Source organism: Momordica charantia (assembly GCF_013281855.1).
Source record: "Momordica charantia cultivar OHB3-1 chromosome 4 unlocalized genomic scaffold, Mcharantia_2.0 BLBB01000004.1, whole genome shotgun sequence".
In the NCBI taxonomy this organism is placed as follows: Eukaryota; Viridiplantae; Streptophyta; class Magnoliopsida; order Cucurbitales; family Cucurbitaceae; genus Momordica; species Momordica charantia.
The window spans coordinates 2,843,318-2,862,603 of record NW_028275162.1 but is presented as its reverse complement, the minus strand read 5'-3'; the positions used below and the strand labels follow the sequence as shown (position 1 = coordinate 2,862,603).

General features: G+C 30.7%; 3 protein-coding genes across 3 annotated transcripts; all 3 read right to left on the bottom strand.

The window, feature by feature from the left end:
* Positions 1–375: 375 nt before the first annotated feature.
* LOC111007578 (acetylserotonin O-methyltransferase) lies at positions 376–2,602 on the bottom strand. Its single transcript, XM_022279988.2, has 2 exons — positions 1,649–2,602; positions 376–744 (listed from the first exon to the last, which is right to left on the bottom strand). The coding sequence occupies exons 1-2, from the start codon at positions 2,411–2,413 to the stop codon at positions 448–450; spliced, it is 1,062 nt and encodes a 353-aa protein (XP_022135680.1). The 5' UTR covers positions 2,414–2,602; the 3' UTR covers positions 376–447.
* A 3,676-nt stretch (positions 2,603–6,278) lies between these two features.
* LOC111007607 (acetylserotonin O-methyltransferase) lies at positions 6,279–8,204 on the bottom strand. Its single transcript, XM_022280021.2, has 2 exons — positions 7,388–8,204; positions 6,279–6,658 (listed from the first exon to the last, which is right to left on the bottom strand). The coding sequence occupies exons 1-2, from the start codon at positions 8,186–8,188 to the stop codon at positions 6,362–6,364; spliced, it is 1,098 nt and encodes a 365-aa protein (XP_022135713.1). The 5' UTR covers positions 8,189–8,204; the 3' UTR covers positions 6,279–6,361.
* A 9,159-nt stretch (positions 8,205–17,363) lies between these two features.
* On the bottom strand, positions 17,364–19,282 carry LOC111007866 (acetylserotonin O-methyltransferase-like). Its single transcript, XM_022280394.2, has 2 exons — positions 18,455–19,282; positions 17,364–17,749 (listed from the first exon to the last, which is right to left on the bottom strand). Exons 1-2 carry the CDS (start codon positions 19,223–19,225, stop codon positions 17,453–17,455), a joined length of 1,068 nt encoding a protein of 355 aa, XP_022136086.1. The 5' UTR covers positions 19,226–19,282; the 3' UTR covers positions 17,364–17,452.
* Positions 19,283–19,286: the final 4 nt, after the last annotated feature.

Sequence of the window (19,286 nt, the reverse complement as noted above, 5' to 3'; positions counted from 1 at the left end):
ATATCCTAAGGCTAGATAGTAAACAGATCCTAAGACTATAGCTTGCGAAGAGAGGGCTCACCTCAACCCCAACAAGGAGCTCCCATCGGAGTAGATCATCTCATTATGGAAGAGCTATAAGATAGCTCACCTCTACGTCAACAAATGAACTCTCATAAAAGTAGTTCATCTCGACATCAACGATGAACTTTCATTAGAATAGCGCTCATCTCGACACCAACGATGAGCTCCCATCAGAGCTTGACCATAGGTAAGCTTACGAACTCGGATGTATGAGAGCTTATGAGCTGATCTGCGGTAGCTTGGCCATATTTCACCACGTGGTATGTCATATTTTTGCCTCCAACGAAACTATTTCTCTCTAAAATTTTCAAATTTTGTGTATAAAAAGAGCCACTATTATTATTATAAATAAAGACTTGGAATACAAAATATATTTCCTATATATCAAAGGAAACCTTGAATAATAGATTGGACAGCTCGAATGGGTGTAATGGTATATCGGCTAAAACCAGCCTGATGAAGTACATACGCCCATTCCTTACATGTTCTTTCCTTTCCCTTGTTGGTATGAGCCATCATCACCATGTCGAGCATCAATCCAACATCTGATAGATTGTTTTCTTCCTTTTCATTGATCACTGTATCTACAATTATCACCTTTCCCGTTGTTCTTGGAATCGCATCTTTACAGTTCTTCAATATTTTGATGCATTCTTCGTCGTCCCAATCATGTAGAACCCACTATAAAATAACTTCAAATTTTCAGCACACGTATCAAAGCAATGGATTAGTGCTACATTTTAATAAGTAAAAAAAAAATTAGAAACGAAAACCAGAAACCTTACCAAACATGTCTTATAAAGCTGTGTATTGAAATAATACTTGATAAGTTGTCAAATTGTTTGTGGCCATTAAAAACAAACTATGAGAAATGGGTTTTGAGTTTAACAAAATGGTTTCTCTCTTGTTTTTCATTTATAAGAAACATTTTCAAAATTGTATAGAAATTTAACAGACAAAAAAAATACGGTTTCTTATTTTCTTATCTCTTTCCATTTTTCCCCCAAAACATAGATAAAAGCTCTATTCAAATAATCTTTTTTACTTATAAAATGTACAATAAATATAGCAAATATTAAACATAACCTAAAAACTTTGAATACTTTAGATAAAAAAAATTAATTTTCATATAAAATTTTCACTTGTATTTGTTAATAAAAATTATTTTAGAAGGAGAAAGAATAAATAGTTAACCAACATATGTTTTACTTTCTCTTTTTAAAATAAAAACACAAAATAAACCAAACCCAATTCTATTTTTTTGATTGAAAAACATGAAACTTGTTACAAGGATTTATAATAGACATGAGTTACTCTCCTCATTGTCTAACTGGTTTTTAGATATGGAACTCCATGAATATTAATATGGTATCAGACCCTAAAACAGTCAAACGAGCTTATGGTCCAAAAGTAGGATTCGATCGATAAAGTAAAATAACCACGATCTTGAGGGACATTATCCCACATTGACCTAACAAAAGTTTATAATAGACATTGGTTCTATAAATATTAATAAAACTAGAAATACTGAGGAGAAACGAAAGAAATATCAAACGAGAATATACGAATTTTAGGCTACACAAACCATGAGAAGAGCAGCATCAGCTTTGGGGATGGAATCAAACATATCGCCACCAACATGTTGCACACCCATGCATTCTTGTGCAACAGAAATGACATGTGGAAGATCAAAGTTGATGCCTCGAATCCAAGGCCAAGCCTTCACAATCATGCTCAAATTAGTCCCATTTCCTCCCCCCACATCCACCACACATCCAACCCCTTCAAAAATCTCTTTACACCCTTCAAGAATTGCAGGCACAGTGATCATCCTCCCAGAACACGCCATCGCCTGGTTGATCAGCGCGCTGTGCACTGCATCACCTGCAGCGTAGCTCCACACATCCATCCCATGAGCAGCCTCAAAAGGTGCAATCCCATTGCCCTCCTTAACGCACGTGCTAAGCTTCTGCCATGGTGCGAGCATTGTGGGGCTGCTCTCGAGCAACAGAAATGGAGCCATGCTTGTAGTGAGCAAGCGAGACAACGGTGTGTGGCTGTAGCCAGTGAGGTTTTCAGTTGTGGTTTGTTCTCTGAAAATGCCACGACGAACGAGGAATCTTAGGATGCGGTGTAGGAGCGGAGGAGAGCAGCTTAGAGCAGATGATAACTGCGACAACGTCATGGGACTTGTTTGAGTTTCGATGGCCTCTGCGATTTTAAGTTCTATGGCACATTTTACTACTGCCATCTCGACGAAACCGAATATGTATTTCCAGATTTTGACACGAGCATGTTCTTCTTCTTCTTCTTCTTTCTTTGATATGGATTCTCTACGGGTCATTTCCATGGTGGCTTTACTCCTAATTTTCTACTAGTTGTCTTTAGTTTTGCAAGTGCACACATATATATATATAGCAGAAGGGGAATATTGTGGTAGGATGGTATAATTTGGAGCCTTTCGTCTTTAATCATTCTCCATGTATTGGATGAATTTCGTCGCGAGTGTCCCTCAAAAATGGCGCAGTGACAAGAACTTTGGACGCTGTGATAGCATATCACGACAGTTCAGCACAAACAATGAGTCCTATGATTATAGAAATCCACAGTGTAAACCATATGATAATAAACTTTTAATTTCTTCGTCATAAGTTACTTTTATCGACCCATTTGAATTTCGTTGGATTTTTTTTTGTCGGTATCACCTACCATAAGTCTTGAGTTTAAGCTTTGTGTTGGTGACAACAAATCCCGGTTATAGAGATTCAAAGCGTAAGTCACACGATATCGATTCTGGAAAATTAAAAAAATAATAATAATAGAAAAACAATAATTTTTTTAAATTAGACAATCAAACTTTGAGTTTCAAGGCTAGTCTTTAGCATCTAAACCTCATGTAGACCCTTAATTTAAGTATTATACGAAGTAATTAATCAACATTAAAACGGGTTTGACATGTCCTTTTTTTTCCTCAAATAATATTACAATTATGGGCGAGGAAAATGAGGATCAAAACTTTCTACCTATAGAAAAAATTATTGATGACTTAACTCTATATAGCATTAATGAGTTATGCTAGAGTTTGAGAAATTGGGTATGGCTTTTAGAATTATAACGTTAAAAATTACTTTTAACTAATTAAAGAAACTTTTTTATATATATCATCATATTTGAGTACATGTTTAAAAAGTAACATACTTATAAATTTTGAGAAAATATTTCTTTTAAAATATTATATCACAAAATTTGGGATTAAGATTTGAACCTAAACACGGAGCTATACGTTCTTTCTGGCAAAAACTTTAGAAGACTTAAAAGCATCTATAAGTGTACCTCAAAATACAACGTGTTATCCCAAATTTACTATAAGTTGATTTTTCAGATTGACTATAAGTTGATTTTTCAGATTGACTATAAGTTGAATTAAATATCTTGATATTCATGATAAATAATCCATGGAAATTAATAACTCTAATATGATGGCAATTCAACCTTAGTATTCTATTCAGTGTTTGGTGCTTTTAAAAATTTCATAATCATCTCTAGATATCTTTGGATTAAAACTTATGAAATGTTATTTGTTATTAAATTATTAAAGAAGTAACAAAAGTACCCAACGTATAAAACTGTGTTTAGGATTTCACTCAGAACTAGTAATAAAAATCACATTATTAGTAGTTCAAAGAAAAACTCAAAACTAACATTTTTTTCTAATTTGAAATTGTAAAATGGGGATTAAACTATTGATTTTTGGAATGGTAACAGGTATTTTATCCCTAAACTATGTTCGAATAAATGTATATGAGATTAAAAAGTCTAATTCAACCATTTTATTTCCATTAATTTTCAAGTTTAGCCACTCTCTATTTTACTATATTTGTATCATCTCCCTTTTTCTTTTCAAAAGTATATTATTTTTTTTAATTATGACAAGTACTTTTTTCAAAAAAAAAACAAAAAGACAAAAAGTAAAAACAAAAAGCGATTTTGTTTGGTTGTCAATATAAAAATGATTTCATTTAAAATGCTAAGGCTGTCAAATTGACTCTATAATCTAAAAATAATATATTTTAGTATAATAAAGGTGAAAGGGTGAAGATTCGAATCTGGGCATCAATGAAAGAAATAGAGGAAAGGAATAGACATCTATATCGCTAAGTTATGTTCATATTTGATTAATCAAATCAATAAAAAAAAAAGTAAATTCTCTATTAAAAATTTTTAATTACTTTAACCGTATGGAAATGGATTGTTTAAAAATAAAACATTTGTGTTTCAGATTGGTATAAAAATAAGTCTCACGTATCAAATCGAATATAACTCAATTGATTAAAACTTAGTGTCTTACTAATAAAATTAATATCAATGTGTGAATAATTGTAGTTTAAGGGGCAGAGCGAGTTGGATGAAAAGCAAAAGTTGAATTATTGCTGGACAAGAGATATGGACTTTTCCCAAGAAAAGGAACAGACAAAATAATTCAGATTAAGGTCAGATCGATTCCTTCTTATCTGCTAACTACGAATAATATTCCTTCTAAAAAAGGAAATTAAAGTCGTTCCATTATTGAATCATTATTTTTTTTTATGTTTTTGCTCAGAAAAGCTAAATACTTCTAAGGAATTTTCCCTTTTTTTTTACACAATTATATATTTATTTTCCGCCTTTAGTTACTCACTCAATCCTCTTTAACAAATAAAAAAAGTATTCCGTGAATGATTCTTTCCACCTTTAGTTTAGATTCATTATTGCAGTTGTTAGTTTGGTCTCTTTATCAGTTAATCCATAATATTAAATTAAAAGAATTTTTTTTAGTTCAATAACATATGAGGTGAGAATTCGAATATTTAATATTTTGGTCGATAATATATATTCTTAACTAGTTTGAACATAATTCAAATTTACATGTCATTATTTGAATAATATTACGATGGATGATGTTTTCATTTTGAACCATTGTATTTTAATACAAATTAGTCCATGTCTTTGAAATTGGTTTCTTCTCATTACATCCGTATTGTTATATTTTAATAAAATTTATTAAGAAATATTGTATTTTTAAACTAATTAAAAAACATTGTTATTTAAAAGAATATGATAATTTTGGGTGACAAACTATTTGGTGTCTTAAAAATAAGTATTTTACCCTCATTCCAATAAATACTAATTTTGAAAGCATGATATATGTAACAAAATAAAATAAAAATATATAAATAAAACTTAAATTATATTTTAATTGGTGGTTCTTAAATTGTTTTCAAATTTTATTTTAGATTTGTACTTATATTTCAATTTGGTAATTGTATACTTTAAAAAAAATTATAAAATAGTTTTCACATGTGAGCCGCTCGTTGGAATTATATAGTATTCCATATAATATAACGGACCAAAATAATGGCCATCTTCAAACAAATAATATTATTAAAAAAAATAGCAAAAGAGTAATAGTATTATTACTTTCTTTTATTTGATTTCTTCACTGGTTTTTACATTAATTTGGTACATATATGCAATAATATAATGAATTATATTTTAAGGTTGAAATGGCCTGAAACGATCACTTTTGTCATGGTGTTCTAAAATAGTGATCTGAGATATTTAATTTAGGGTGAGTTTGAGAACGATTTTAGCATCTTCAAAATTATTTTTAACATTATCATAATCACTCTAGTTTGTCAAATTAAAACGTTGATTTTAAGGGAGTGAGTTTTAAAGTACGACTTGGATATGGTGATTTCGAAAAATTAATTATTCTTAAATCTCTTTTTTTTTAAATCACTAATTCTACCGTCACTCTAAAACAGATCCTTATCAAAATCGCAAATTCTACCATCATATTATATAATTTTTTATTAAGATTTTATTTTTAAAATATAAAAGAAATGTTTTCTAAAAGTTTCCAGAGCACATAACTATAGTTTGCAATTATAAACTTAAATAAAAATTATATTAAAAGAGTCCCCCAACAGTAAAAGAGATTTTTTAGAAGAGGAGTGTGTTTGGGAGTCATATTTTTTTCATTGATCAGACAAATTAAAAAATTAATTTTAGGAAAGCTAATTAAAATCACATGTATACTTAAATCTATTTTTTTCAAAATCATTCATTCTACCGTCATTACTCTTCAAACACACCTTAAGAAAATGGAGATTCATAAACAGAAACACACTGCCTTTTGAAGTAGTCGATGTAATTCTTAAACTACTGAACTATGCTTAAGTTAATTAACCTCGTTTTTATTATAATTAATAACTCGGTACGAGAAGAGTAGATTCAAATTTTCTTTTCTAGATACACATCAAATAAAAGCTTGAATAACAGATTGAACAGCTTTAACGGGAGTAATGGTGTATCGGGTAAAACCAGCCTTGTGAAGCACATAGGCCCATTCCTCAGATGTCCTCTCCTTGCCCTTGTTGGTATGAGCCATCATCACCATATCAAGCAACAGCCCCACATCCCATAAATTGTTCTCTTCATTCCCATCAATGACTGCTTCTACAATTATCACTTTTCCAATCTTTTTCGGAATGGCATCTCTACAGTTCTTCAGAATTTTGATGCAATCTTCATCGTTCCAATCATGTAGAACCCACTATATACATGTGTATCAAAGTTAATGACTTTGTTAAGAATTCGACATTGAAAGAAAAGGGACATTGAAGGTTTATAATAGACATGAACTATTCCTCCATTGTTAATTGGTTTTGAGATGGAACTCATGAATATTAATATAGTATTAGAATTTAAGAAGCTCAAACGAGTCTTCGGTCAAAAAATAAAATCTGATTAAGACCAATGAGCCAAAAACCACGATCTTGAAGAGACGTGTTAAGGATCGCAAATTGAAAAAAGTCCACAGTGGGTTAACAGCTACGCAATTGCTATCTTTTTAGATTTATTCATTAAAAATCCTCTAATTTTATATATAATATGCAGTAAAAAATGAATTTTTTCGGGAGAGTTTGAAATCAATGTTTTGTTTGTCACATAAAAACAGTGAGAAACAAAACTCATTGAAACACTTAATAAATTCCTCTTGTCATTACATACTTTGAATGATCACATAAATTCTACTTTGAACAAATTAATTTTTTACTACATATTATATATAAAATTAGAGTGTACTGGGTGGTTTTTAAGGAGTGAAACCCAAAGAGATGGTAATTGGGTATAGCTGTTAATTCTTGTACTAAATATACTTAAAATAAACCTTATGAAAGTTTATAATAGATATGAATTACTCCTCTCATTACCGGTTGGTTTTGAGACGGAACCCTACATCATTAACTTGAAATATATATCGGAGAGATCATAATCATACCATAATGAAAGCAGCATCAGCTTTGGGGATGCAATCAAACATATTGCCCTCAACATGTTGCACTCCCACGCATTCTTGTGCAACAGAAACAACATGTGGAAGGTCAAAGTTGATGCCTTGGATCCAAGGGCAGGCCTTCACAATCATGCTCAAGCTTGTGCCATTTCCTCCTCCCACATCCACCAAAGATCCAACCCCTTCAAAAATCTCTCCACAGCCTTCAAGAATTGCCGGCACAGTGATCACCCTCGCAGCGCAGGCCATGGCATCATTGAAAATCTTGTTGTGCGTTGGATCAGCCGCAGTGTAACTCCACAAATCCTTCCCATGAGTGGCCTCAAATGGGGTGCCGTCTTTGGCCTTAATTAGTGCGCTCAAGTTGTGCCACGGCGCCAGCATCACGGGGTTGCTCTCCAGCAACAGAAATGGAGCCATGCTGTTGTTGCTGTTGCTGGCCAGCAGGCGGGACAACGGTGTTTGGGCGTAGCCTGTGAGATTCTGTGCTGTGGTTTCTTCTTTGAAAATCCCGCGGTGGGTGAGGAATCGCAGGATGCGATAGAGGAGGGGTGGAGAACAGTTTAAAGCTGATGATAATTTCGAGAGTGTCATGGGACTGCCATGGCTTTCGATGGTGTCCGCGATTTTGAGCTCGATGGCGCATTTTATTATTGCCACTTCAGTGAAGCCAAAGATGTAGTTCCACATTTGAACACGAGCATGTTCATGATCTTCTTCTTTCTTTGATGTGGATTCTTTAAGAGCTAAATCCATTATGAGTGCAATCAGTTTGTATTTAGACATCTTTTTTGTTGTTGCAAATTCATATATTTATAGAGAAAGAAGAAGGAATATGCAGATGAATAAGCATAAATTTTAGCCAATTTTAGCCAATTCCATGTCATATTTTAAGATTAATGACGAAATTATATGTTATCGAATTTGGGGAAATTAGAGATTAGCATATATGTATCCCTAAATTAAGTTTGAAAGGTAAAAAAATGACAAATTCAAATAATTGTCACGTGTATTTCTTAGGGTCGTTTGATGAGATTAAGGTTGATCAAATTGGGTGATATGATAATTGGGCCTAGAATCAAACAAGTTCAAAACTCATTCAATGGTGAATTGGCACAAAGTTCAAATTAACGTTGAATCGAATACGGCGTAATGCCGCTCACTAAGCTCTATTTTTTCTGGCGCTGGTTTAAGGCGGTATGGTATTTCCATACTTCTTTCCTGACTAAAGTCAATTGAAAATAACATTCAGCTAGTGCGCAAACGAGCTTTGGAAGTGGATCAAAGCCAAGAACCGAACTCCTAGAATGTCTCGATCAACCCTATGAAATCGAGAAGCGTGAAAAAAAACACATTGTGCATTAGGAGACTCTTTATACATAAGATGTATTTCATCACCTAGTATTTATGTGACTCTGACTACTTGGTTTTTCTATATAACCACAACTAATCGATAGGGCCTCATTGGTAAGTCCTACAAGATCTCGTACATTGGAACTATGTAGAAGTTACCACATATCAATCTTCCTCTTGTACTTAGTGCCCTAGTTCTCATTCACGACAAAGTTGCTTGACTATAGAACCATGCATATTTGTTGGAGGATGATCGAGTTGAGGGCAGCCCCCTCTTCCCTTCGTTCTCCTTTTCCTAATATGAACCTTGAGCAAAACCTTTCTGACTCAGCCTGGTTTGGCTGACATACACATAACTAGCATGATCGAAAGACAAAACTCTCATCGTAATTTGACAATTGGGCAATTGTAGTAGATTAATAATTGACTTATGACCAAACTTAAATAATGACATGAGATTTAGTTACGATTATAAATAATTTCACCTTTATATACGGATCCCTGGTGTCTTTATTCATAAGTATTATTCTACTTAAATAAAATTATATTTCATAACTAATTTTGTTTAGTTTTCAAACTTATTTTTTATACAAATCACGAGAATTTATATTTTTCTTCAAAGGATGAAGTACTTTTAAAAAATAAATATTATGATCGAAATATTAATAATAAACTATTATGAGTATGTACTTTTCTATTAAGATATTTTGTTCATAAAGTGAAATGTACCGTCGCCAATAAATTTCATTTTCTAATCAAATTATTATTATTATTATTATTTTAGTTAATAAATTGAAAGTATCGAGGTTCGGACCAAAAGAATAAATGTCAATTACTACTGAATTATGTTCATGATATATATAGTTGCCACATTTTATTATTAATATTTTGTTTGGAGAAGGAGAAATTAATTCAAATCTTACTAAATTTGCCCATTGTTACTTATTTAGTTATCTTATATTTCAATACATAAATTTCGATGTCAAGGAAGATACATGATTTTCGAAAATCCCTCATACTTATTTCTATAGCTGTCCTGTTGCCCATGTTTTATTAAAACCTCATTTTGATTTATTAATTTTCAGTAGACTCATACTTTTCAATCTGCCACAAAACTAATTTGAACATTAAAAAATTGAACTAAAAAACAGATAATTGGTCCTCCAACATTGGGTTGGGTTGGAAAAATCCCAACCCGATCGGATTGGATCGGATCTCGGGTTGACCTTTGAAAATGTCGGGTCAACCCTATATATGTTTTTTTTATTATATTTATATATATATATTACTTATAATATAATATTACATATATATAATAAATTAATAATTCTTATTTTTAAAAACTCAATCTCATCATCGACTTTGTGTTTAAATTAAGATTTTGATTTTTTTATATTTTTTTTGTCTATGTTATAAACAAAACAAAAGTAAATTAATAATTAAAAAAAAAGAAAACCGACAACCCAACTCGACTCAACCCAAATTTTTTGGATTGAGTTGGGTTGGGTTGGCCATCAATTTGGGTTGGGTTGGGTTCTACATATGGTCAACCCGAAAATTCGGGTTGGTCCCAAAAAACCCCTTAACCCGACCCGACCCAACCCAACTTGTGAACACCCCTAATAATGGATAGAAATTAAGGATCAAATTTGGACCTTTAATTTTAGTAAAATAAAGTAATTAATCAACATAAAAAAAGTGAGTTTGGCAGGTTCTCCGTTCAAGGAAAGACTTGAAAGCATTTTAAGTGCCTATAATGTACACGCTAAAGGAACCCAAAATTTATTATAATTAAATTGGTATTAATTAAATAATCAATGAAAATTAATCTCTTAAATTTTTTTTGGTTAAATTACATTTTTAGCCTTTAGAATTTACCTTTAGTTTTTAGCCGTGGATTCAGAACCTTTTTTCTTTTTCGTTAAATTACATTTTATTTAAGTATGATACCCAAGTTTCCGCAAAACAATACAGACCTTAGTTGAGAGGACCGATGCAACCCAAACGAAATGAAAGAGATTGTACCCAATATTTTTTTCATTTATAAAGAAGGTTAACAAAATTTGAACGTGGTAAATTATTTAGTGCACTATAAAATTACTCAAAATAAAGTATTTGTAGTCTATTGCACTCTAAAACAATTTTACTTGTACTTTTCAACTAAAAGAATTTCTTAACATCCCACCTAAAATGCTTTTCAACCAAATTTGATTTACCACACTCAATTTCATGTGTCATATCATGGAACTAATTTTAAATATCTAGAAAAGTTTGTACATTAGATTATAGTTTCTTTTCATTAATAATAGAGATGATAAACTATATTAAGTAATATAGCCAACTCAGTCAAAATAATAATAATAAATAATAATAATAAAAAGTAATATACACAGCCATAGAAAAGAGCTGGAGTTAAAAGTACAAAAGTTTAAAATATGATTTAACTATTTTAATATTTAATTATTAACATGAACATAAATCAGCGGTACGAGACATTTACTCTTCCTTTAAAGTCGAAGACTCAAATTCTCGTACCCCACATTTATTGTACTAAAATAAATTCACCTTTCATCACTCTCTATTTTACTATACTTCTTGTTTCCCTTTTTTTTTCCTTTCAATCCACATTATCTCTCATTATGATAAGTACTTTCTCCAAAAACAAATAAATAAACCACTTTATCGCTTTTTCAACTTTAAAATGCTAAAGTTATCAAATTGATGGGAATCAATTATGCGTGTGTATATAAATATAAATATATATATATATATATATATTTATTGATTTATTTATTTTGTTGAGTAAATAAATATTAGATGGAAAATCAAACCAATATATTTAAACTTACATGTGTGCAGGTATACATAGTTGGGAGACATCAAATTAAGAATTTATCTTTATAATATATAATTTCAGCATTATGTTTAATTAGTTTTAGACTTTTAAAAGTTTCAATTATATCTTAAAGGGTTTGAATTGTGTTTATTTTTTAATCTTTATTATTAACTTCGATTGACATGCAACTAATGAGATGAATTTGAAAGACCGAACAATAATTATGAATAGGTTTCCATGGAATGTTTACACTTACTTCAAAAGTATTGATATTTTTACTTGAATTCTTGATGGTTCATTTTACTGTAATTAAAAATAACTTCATTTTGGTTTTAGACAAAAAAATAGTTTGGATTTCTTGAAGAATCATATGCTTTGCTCGCCTAATTGGGGAGAATTCATGCCTGTTCTAATTTGTTTAACATTTATACCGTAATTTCTTGTAAATACATATATATATATATATATTCAATATTTAAACATTATTATACCATTTTAGAAACCTATAAACCGTGCTCCAATTTTTTTTTCTGTTTCATTCTTATTCTCCTATATAAATCAGTAGGATTCCATTAGAACACAGGTTTAAAAAAAAAATCAGAATTCTCCTAAAAATAGGTTGGGAAAAAAAACCAGTAGTTGAACAAAAAAAATAGGATTCTCCTATAAAAGAATAGGTTGGTAAAAAAATACAGAATTCTTGTTTTAAAGCAAAAAAAGTAGTAGGATTCTCCTACCAAAGTGTTGAAAGAAATTAGTAGAATTCTCCTAAAAAGTTAAATATATATATATATATATATATATATATATATATTTAGTAAACACTCTTCCATTCTTAAAAACTGGGAGTTGTTTAACTATTTTTTAAAATTGTTTAATTTCAAATCGTAGCGTATATACATACGTTGGTTTTTTTTTCTTCGACATACTTTATATACATACTTTGTTGCCCCTTATATTTTTATTTTTATTATATACAGCACATGATGATATTAATTTTTTTTTAATACAACAAATTGGGAATATTGGTATTTTTAGTTTTTTCTTTAGAGTGTTTTTCAGATGAAAGTTTTTTCTTTTTCCTCCGCGAAATCATACTTAATTCTTATATTTTGTCAATCCTATTGATCGCAAAAATTTGTTAACTTAAACTTTTCTTTAAACAAAACAACATGCTAACAAGTCACGATTGAGAATAATATTCATGTTGGCTTCTTTCCTGGTAAAACTTTTTTTAATAGTATTAGAGCCTGTGAACTGACCTCCTTTTCTTGGATTTCTAAAATTTCTATGTTCCTTTTTAGCTTTTCTTCGAAACTCTTTCTTTTCTTTGCTCGTGCAATATTCTTCTTTTTGTGAATGAAATACAGCCAAAGATCTGAATTCTCAACTTTTCCATATTTCTTCTATCAAACAAAGGCCAATTATAAATTATAAATTATTAGAAGCAACTAAATTATAACTTACTTTTTAGTACCATAAATATAGAGATGAGTGATTAAACATTTGAACTCTAAAAATAAGCCATATATTTTAATATACTTCAATCGTTGGAATAAGTTCAGTTCAGATTAGTAATAAAATTATAATTCATAACTTATAAAGAAAAACAATAATTATACCTAATTATTTGAATTATATGTTTATATCAACTTGTGTTACTTTTATTTAATTATTGTGCTTTGATATGCCTACGATTCACTCAATTATATTTTAGTATTAATAAATTGATAATGATTCTACATAATTTCATACTTTGGTTTAATTAATTTGGGTTTGATATCAACTAAACTTACGACTTATGTATGAACGATTTGTTTGAAATATTAAAAATAGTACTATATATTATGAAACCTTTAAAATAATAATTATATCTAATGAAGATAATGAAAAGTCATTGGTGAGACGTACTTATCATAATTCACGGTATTAATGTAAATGTAAGAAGATTGGTGTAGTTGGAAAATAATTATTTTCAAATGTGGTGATTAAATTTCTTATTTAAACAATTTGATAGTTATATTTATTTTAAAAGTACGATAATGTATAAAAATGAAAATATATATATATATATATATATATTTATTAGCGTCAATATCACTTGCATAGAAAATAAAAAATAAAAAATAGTGAGACTATTTATTTTGTAAGCCGAAGATAAAATTTTCTCAAAGAGGATATTTGAATCTCTGATTTTAGAAAAGGTAAATTATATCTGGATCAGTTAGCTACCTTTTTTAGTATTCACGATTCAATTATTGCTGATTTTTCTAAAAATATAAATAAAAAATTAAAATACAATAAATAGCAAATATAAACAGAGAGAGTAAAATTGGGAAGGTTAGAAGAAAAGAAAAGTTTGAAGATTTCGAGGAAAAAAGTTGCATTATTGATAAGCGCACATGAGATGGTGGATTCATGGGACCTCCCTTTAATTTTCTGTTAAAAGGTCGTTTTATCTTTTCCTATTAAAAAAAAATTCGAATAAATATTGTAATTTAAACTCTAATTAACGGGTGGAGTTAATAATTCATTTCGTTCGATAATTACTTTGTTTTTTATTTTCTATTTATTTTATTATGAAAAACATATTTAAATTTCTTATTTAAGTTTTCAAAACTAAAAATAAATTTTTAAAAAACTACTTTTTTTTATTTAATTTGACTTAGATTTTGAAAACTTTTTTAAAAAGTAATAACATAAACTGTTTTTAAAAACACATTTAAATTTCTAAACTTGATTTTTAAAAATAAAAAACGAAAAATAAGGTTTTCCAAATTTTGCAAAAAATTTTTTGCTCAATTTTAAAATATGAAAAACCATAATATTTTCTAAAATACATACTAAATTTTGGAAAATGGGTGAATCGGGAATAGTTTTCTCATATTTATGAAATAAGACAATGAAATAAAGTTTTGTAGGATGAGGAAAAAATTATGTCATTTTTAGCTTGTACTTAATTTGCTAAATTTGCTATTATTGTAGTCAGATTTGTTAAACCTACCCCTTAAATTCAAGTAAAATTTCTTTTGTTTTTTTTTTACAATGCTAAGAATAGCTTAAAAGTCAACTGTTTGATCATTCTAGCTTATGGTTTTTTTTCCTTATTTCTAATGTTTGAGAAACATGAACGTTTTCTTTGTTTTCAAATTTTTATAAACAACAAAATCAAATTTCTTTTATCTCATGTTTCTAATTTTTTTTCACATAGATAAAAACATTATATTGTTATTTTTATAAGTTTTGGTTTTTAACATAGATAAAAGCATTATATTGTTATTTTTACTTATAAAATGCATAACAAATAAAAAAGGTAAATATAACATAAAACTTTTTAATATTTGATTTGAAATTTTAATTTTTATATATATATTTTTTTAGTTTAAAAGTTTAGAGAATGAAATAGTTACCCAAGGCAATTTTATTTTTCTTAATTAATAAATTAAAAAAGAAAAACTGAAAACGAGAAATAGTTACCAAGCCTCTATAGATTTTTTTTTCCTTCTATTTTACGCATTTCCTTTTTCCGTTGATTTTTTATTTGGTTGGAAAACCGAACCGAATCGGCTGCACCACTAGTTCATGGGAGAAACTTGTTTAGTTTTGGGCCTACTTCGGGCCGAATCGTTTGCAGTCCAATTGTGCACCCGGGGCCTGGATCATGTAGGCCCAACCCAATACGTTGCCTTGGCTATTCTGAACCGATATGTGGCAGTCAAAGCTTTACAATTAAAAAGAGATAATGTCTTCGGAGGGTTGTTTTAGAAACTTATTTGTGTGTAAATTTTTTTAATTTTACACTTTTAGATTTCTGCAGGTAGAATTTTATTTTAATTAATTCTGATTTTACCCTTATTTATTGCTTTTATATTTATTATAGTTTTTTTAAAATATAAAAGATTTAATTCCATAAATTATTATTATAATCCTTTAATTATTGTGGGTCTCATACTAATTTTCAATCAAAATCTCTTAATTCACTCCTTCAAAACCTTAATTTACTCTTTCGAAAAGATTGATTTTCCCTTAATTCACTCCCACATTGGTGCTCAATCTTCAAAAACAATCCAAAATCACATAAACATCTTTTGAAGTAGTCTTCAATAAACATGTAACCGCATATTCAAAAAATATATTCAAAATCACAGTATATATCTACTTATATATCCGCATATATACATTCAAAATCACTATAGTATATATCCGCATATCCGCATATATATAAGTTGAGTTATAATATATATCCACTTATATATCCGCATGTATACATTTAAAATCACTATAATATATATCCGCATATCCGCATATATACAAGTTGAGTTATAAGATATATCCTAATCAAATCACTATAATATATATCCTCATATATACAATATTGCACATGAAATCAGAAATTGAAAACAACCGTTGGAATGCAAACCTTTAAGTAAGGAGATGAACTGCTCTGATGACTGGGAAAAATGGAAGCGGTCAGAGATGAAGGCAAGTAGATGTTGGCCAGAGACGAAGGTAGGTAGAGACGACCGGAGAAAAAGAACCGATGGAAATCTCCTTTCGAAGGGGATAAATGCAGACAAAATGCTCTTGCAACAGAGAAAAAGGGAACCGGCCGGGAAGGAAGGCAGACAACGACGGATGGTCGGAGAAGAAGAACGGAGGGTTAGAGGAAGAAAAACGGACAATCGGAGAAAGAAGAAAGAGGTGGGTTTCGAAAATGGATGGTTTTTTGGGGTTTTGGTATTTTTTTTATTTTGGAAAGTACAAGCGATTTGACCTCCCAATTTACCAAAATGGGAATGAGCTAGGGTTATGAACTTCTAATCTATAAGCTGATGATCGAGTCGATTCCATGATTAGAAGTTCATTCCATACCGAGCCAGACCGGAATAGGGCTAGGTTATATACATTCGAATTATGAGAAGGAGTCATCCGAGCGTATTTAAATAGATACTATGTTGACATATGGATGCCTACGTCCAACCATTCCATTTAGGATTAGGAATAGACGTAATCAGACCTGTTTTTTACATATCTCTCGTTATTTGGGACCCTATTCATTTCTTTGGGCTTCTATTGAATCGAGAAATCGGTTTGATTGTCCATCTTTTTGATATAATATAAGGCATCCTCCGGATAATTCAAATCGAAGCAATTGGATGTCTGACTCGGGCCTATATGACATGACCGATCAATAGAAAGACTCTTATTACCGATTCTAGATTTTACTAGTAATTTGTGTGATGGGTAGCATCTAATTAGAGTTGTTTCATGACAAGAGTATAAATTCTATATTTTTGAATCGTTTTAGGTAATTATGATTTTTAAATAGATGTACTAATCCCTTAAAAAAAAAATTATTCAACTAAATTTGCATGAATGCTAAACAAAATGGGCGAGCCTTTAAAAAAAACAAACAAAGAAAGAACCAAAATAATGGCATCCAACAAATAATATCATTCAATCAAATAGCAATAAAGTAAATAATATTATTATTTCCTTTTATTTGATTTCTTTGCTGGTTTTTAAATTAAATTTTTTTCAAAGTTGAAATGACTTTTTAGTATATTTAATAATTTTATGAAATATGTGAATGCCATGGCGTTCTTAAATTAAAAAAAGAAATGTTTTCCAAGAGTGGCCGCAGCACATAACTGTAGCTTGCAATTATAAACTTGTATATTTAAGGAGTCTTCAAACATAATAAATAGATTTTTTTAGAATAAGTAAGAAAATGGGAGATTCAAACAGAAACACTCTACCCTGTAGAAAGAGTTGATAGAAATATGCTTAAGAGCTCGCTTTTATTAAATGTTGATAATACTAACTCCATACAAGAAAAGTAGATTTAAATTTTCACTTATTCAAATGAAAGCTTGAATAACAGATTGAATAGCTCGAATGGGAGTAATGGTGTATCGACTGAAACCAGACTCGTGAAGCACAAACGCCCATTCCTCACATGTCCTTTCCTTACCCTTGTTGGTCTGAGCCATCATCACCATATCAAGCATCAGCCCCACATCCGATAAATTCTTTTCTTCATTCCCATCGATGACTGTTTCTACGATTATTACTTTTCCAGTCTTTTTCGGAAGGGCATCTTTACAGTTCTTCAGAATTTTTATGCAATCTTCGTCGTTCCAATCATGTAGAACACTCTATATACATGTGTATAGCTATAGTTTAATCTCAAAATTAGTAACAACGTTGAAAAGAAAAAAAGACATTACAAAAGTTTATAATAGACATGAAGTACCCCTCTCATTATTAAATGGTTTTGAGACGGAATCTCAGGAATATCAATATGGTATCAGAGTCTAAGAAGCTCAATCGAGCATCAAATCAAAAACTGAGATCTGATTAAGATCGATAAACCAAAAAAGCCACGATCTTGAAGGAACATGTTAAGAAACGCAAATTAAAAAAAATCGACAGGGGTTAATAGTTATATTGCAATTGTCATCCAACTCTTTAGATTTCATTCCTAAAAACCACTAAGTACATTCCAATTTTACATATAATATATATGCAGTAGAGAATTTGTTTAGGGGATTTGAAATCCGTGTTTTGTTTGTCACATGTTCAAACCCTTGGTAAATTTTTGTGATCATTACCTATTTTTAACGATCACATAAATTTTGCTCCTGAACAAATTATGAGTTTTTATGAGTGAAATCTAAAGAGATAGCAATTGGTAGCTGTTAACGCCCTATTTACTTAAAAGGGACTTTATCCGATTATAATAATAGAGATGGATAATTCTTCTCATTTTCAATTGATTCCGGACGGAATCCATGAATATGAATACTAATAACATTGTATCTCATTTCTTGAAATATATACCGGAGATATCATAATCTTACCATAAGGAAAGCAGCATCAGCTTTGGGGATGCAATCAAACATATTGCCCTCAACATGTTGCACACCCATGCATTCTTGTGCAACAGAAACGACATGTGGAAGGTCAAAGTTGATACCACGAATCCAAGGGCAGGCCTTCACAATCATGCTCAAGCTTGTGCCATTTCCTCCTCCCACATCCACCAAAGATCCAACCCCTTCAAAAATCTCTCCACAACCTTCAAGAATTGCAGGCACAGTGATAACCCTCGCTGCGCAGGCCATGGCATCATTGAAAATCCTGTTGTGCGTTGGATCAGCCGCAGTGTAACTCCACAAATCCTTGCCATGCGTGGCCTCAAATGGGGTGCCGTCGCTGGCCTTGATTCGTGCGCTCAAGTTATGCCATGACGCCAGCATTATTGGGCTGCTCTCAAGTAAAAGAAGTGGAGCCATGCTGTTGTTGCCGTTGCTGGCCAGCAGGCGGGACAACGGTGTTTGGGCGTAGCCTGTGAGATTCTGTGCTGTGGTTTCTTCTTTGAAAATCCCGCGGTGGGTGAGGAATCGCAGGATGCGGTAGAGGAGCGGCGGAGAACAGTTTAAAGCAGATGATAATTGCGAGAGTGTCATGGGACTGCCATGGCTTTCGATGGTGTCGGCGATTTTGAGCTCGATGGCGCATTTTATTATTGCCATTTTAGTGAAGCCAAAGATGTAGTTCCACATTTGAACATGAGCTTGTTCATGATCTTCTTCTTTCTTTGACGTGGATTCTTTGAGAGCTAAATCCATTATTGAGTGTATGATATGATCAGTTTGTATGTCCCTTGGCTTATTTAAACATCTTTGTTCT

What these genes read in the sequence shown, in the direction of transcription:
- LOC111007578 (XM_022279988.2), bottom strand. Translation starts at nt 2,413, where the DNA reads ATGGAAATGACCCGTAGAGAATCCATATCAAAGAAAGAAGAAGAAGAA. An exon ending in CTGATGCTGCTCTTCTCATG is followed by an intron (nt 745 to 1,648) that starts GTTTGTGTAGCC and finishes GTTATTTTATAG; the next exon opens with TGGGTTCTACATGATTGGGA.
- LOC111007607 (XM_022280021.2), bottom strand. Translation starts at nt 8,188, where the DNA reads ATGTCTAAATACAAACTGATTGCACTCATAATGGATTTAGCTCTTAAA. An exon ending in CTGATGCTGCTTTCATTATG is followed by an intron (nt 6,659 to 7,387) that starts GTATGATTATGA and finishes ACATGTATATAG; the next exon opens with TGGGTTCTACATGATTGGAA.
- LOC111007866 (XM_022280394.2), bottom strand. Translation starts at nt 19,225, where the DNA reads ATGGATTTAGCTCTCAAAGAATCCACGTCAAAGAAAGAAGAAGATCAT. An exon ending in CTGATGCTGCTTTCCTTATG is followed by an intron (nt 17,750 to 18,454) that starts GTAAGATTATGA and finishes ACATGTATATAG; the next exon opens with AGTGTTCTACATGATTGGAA.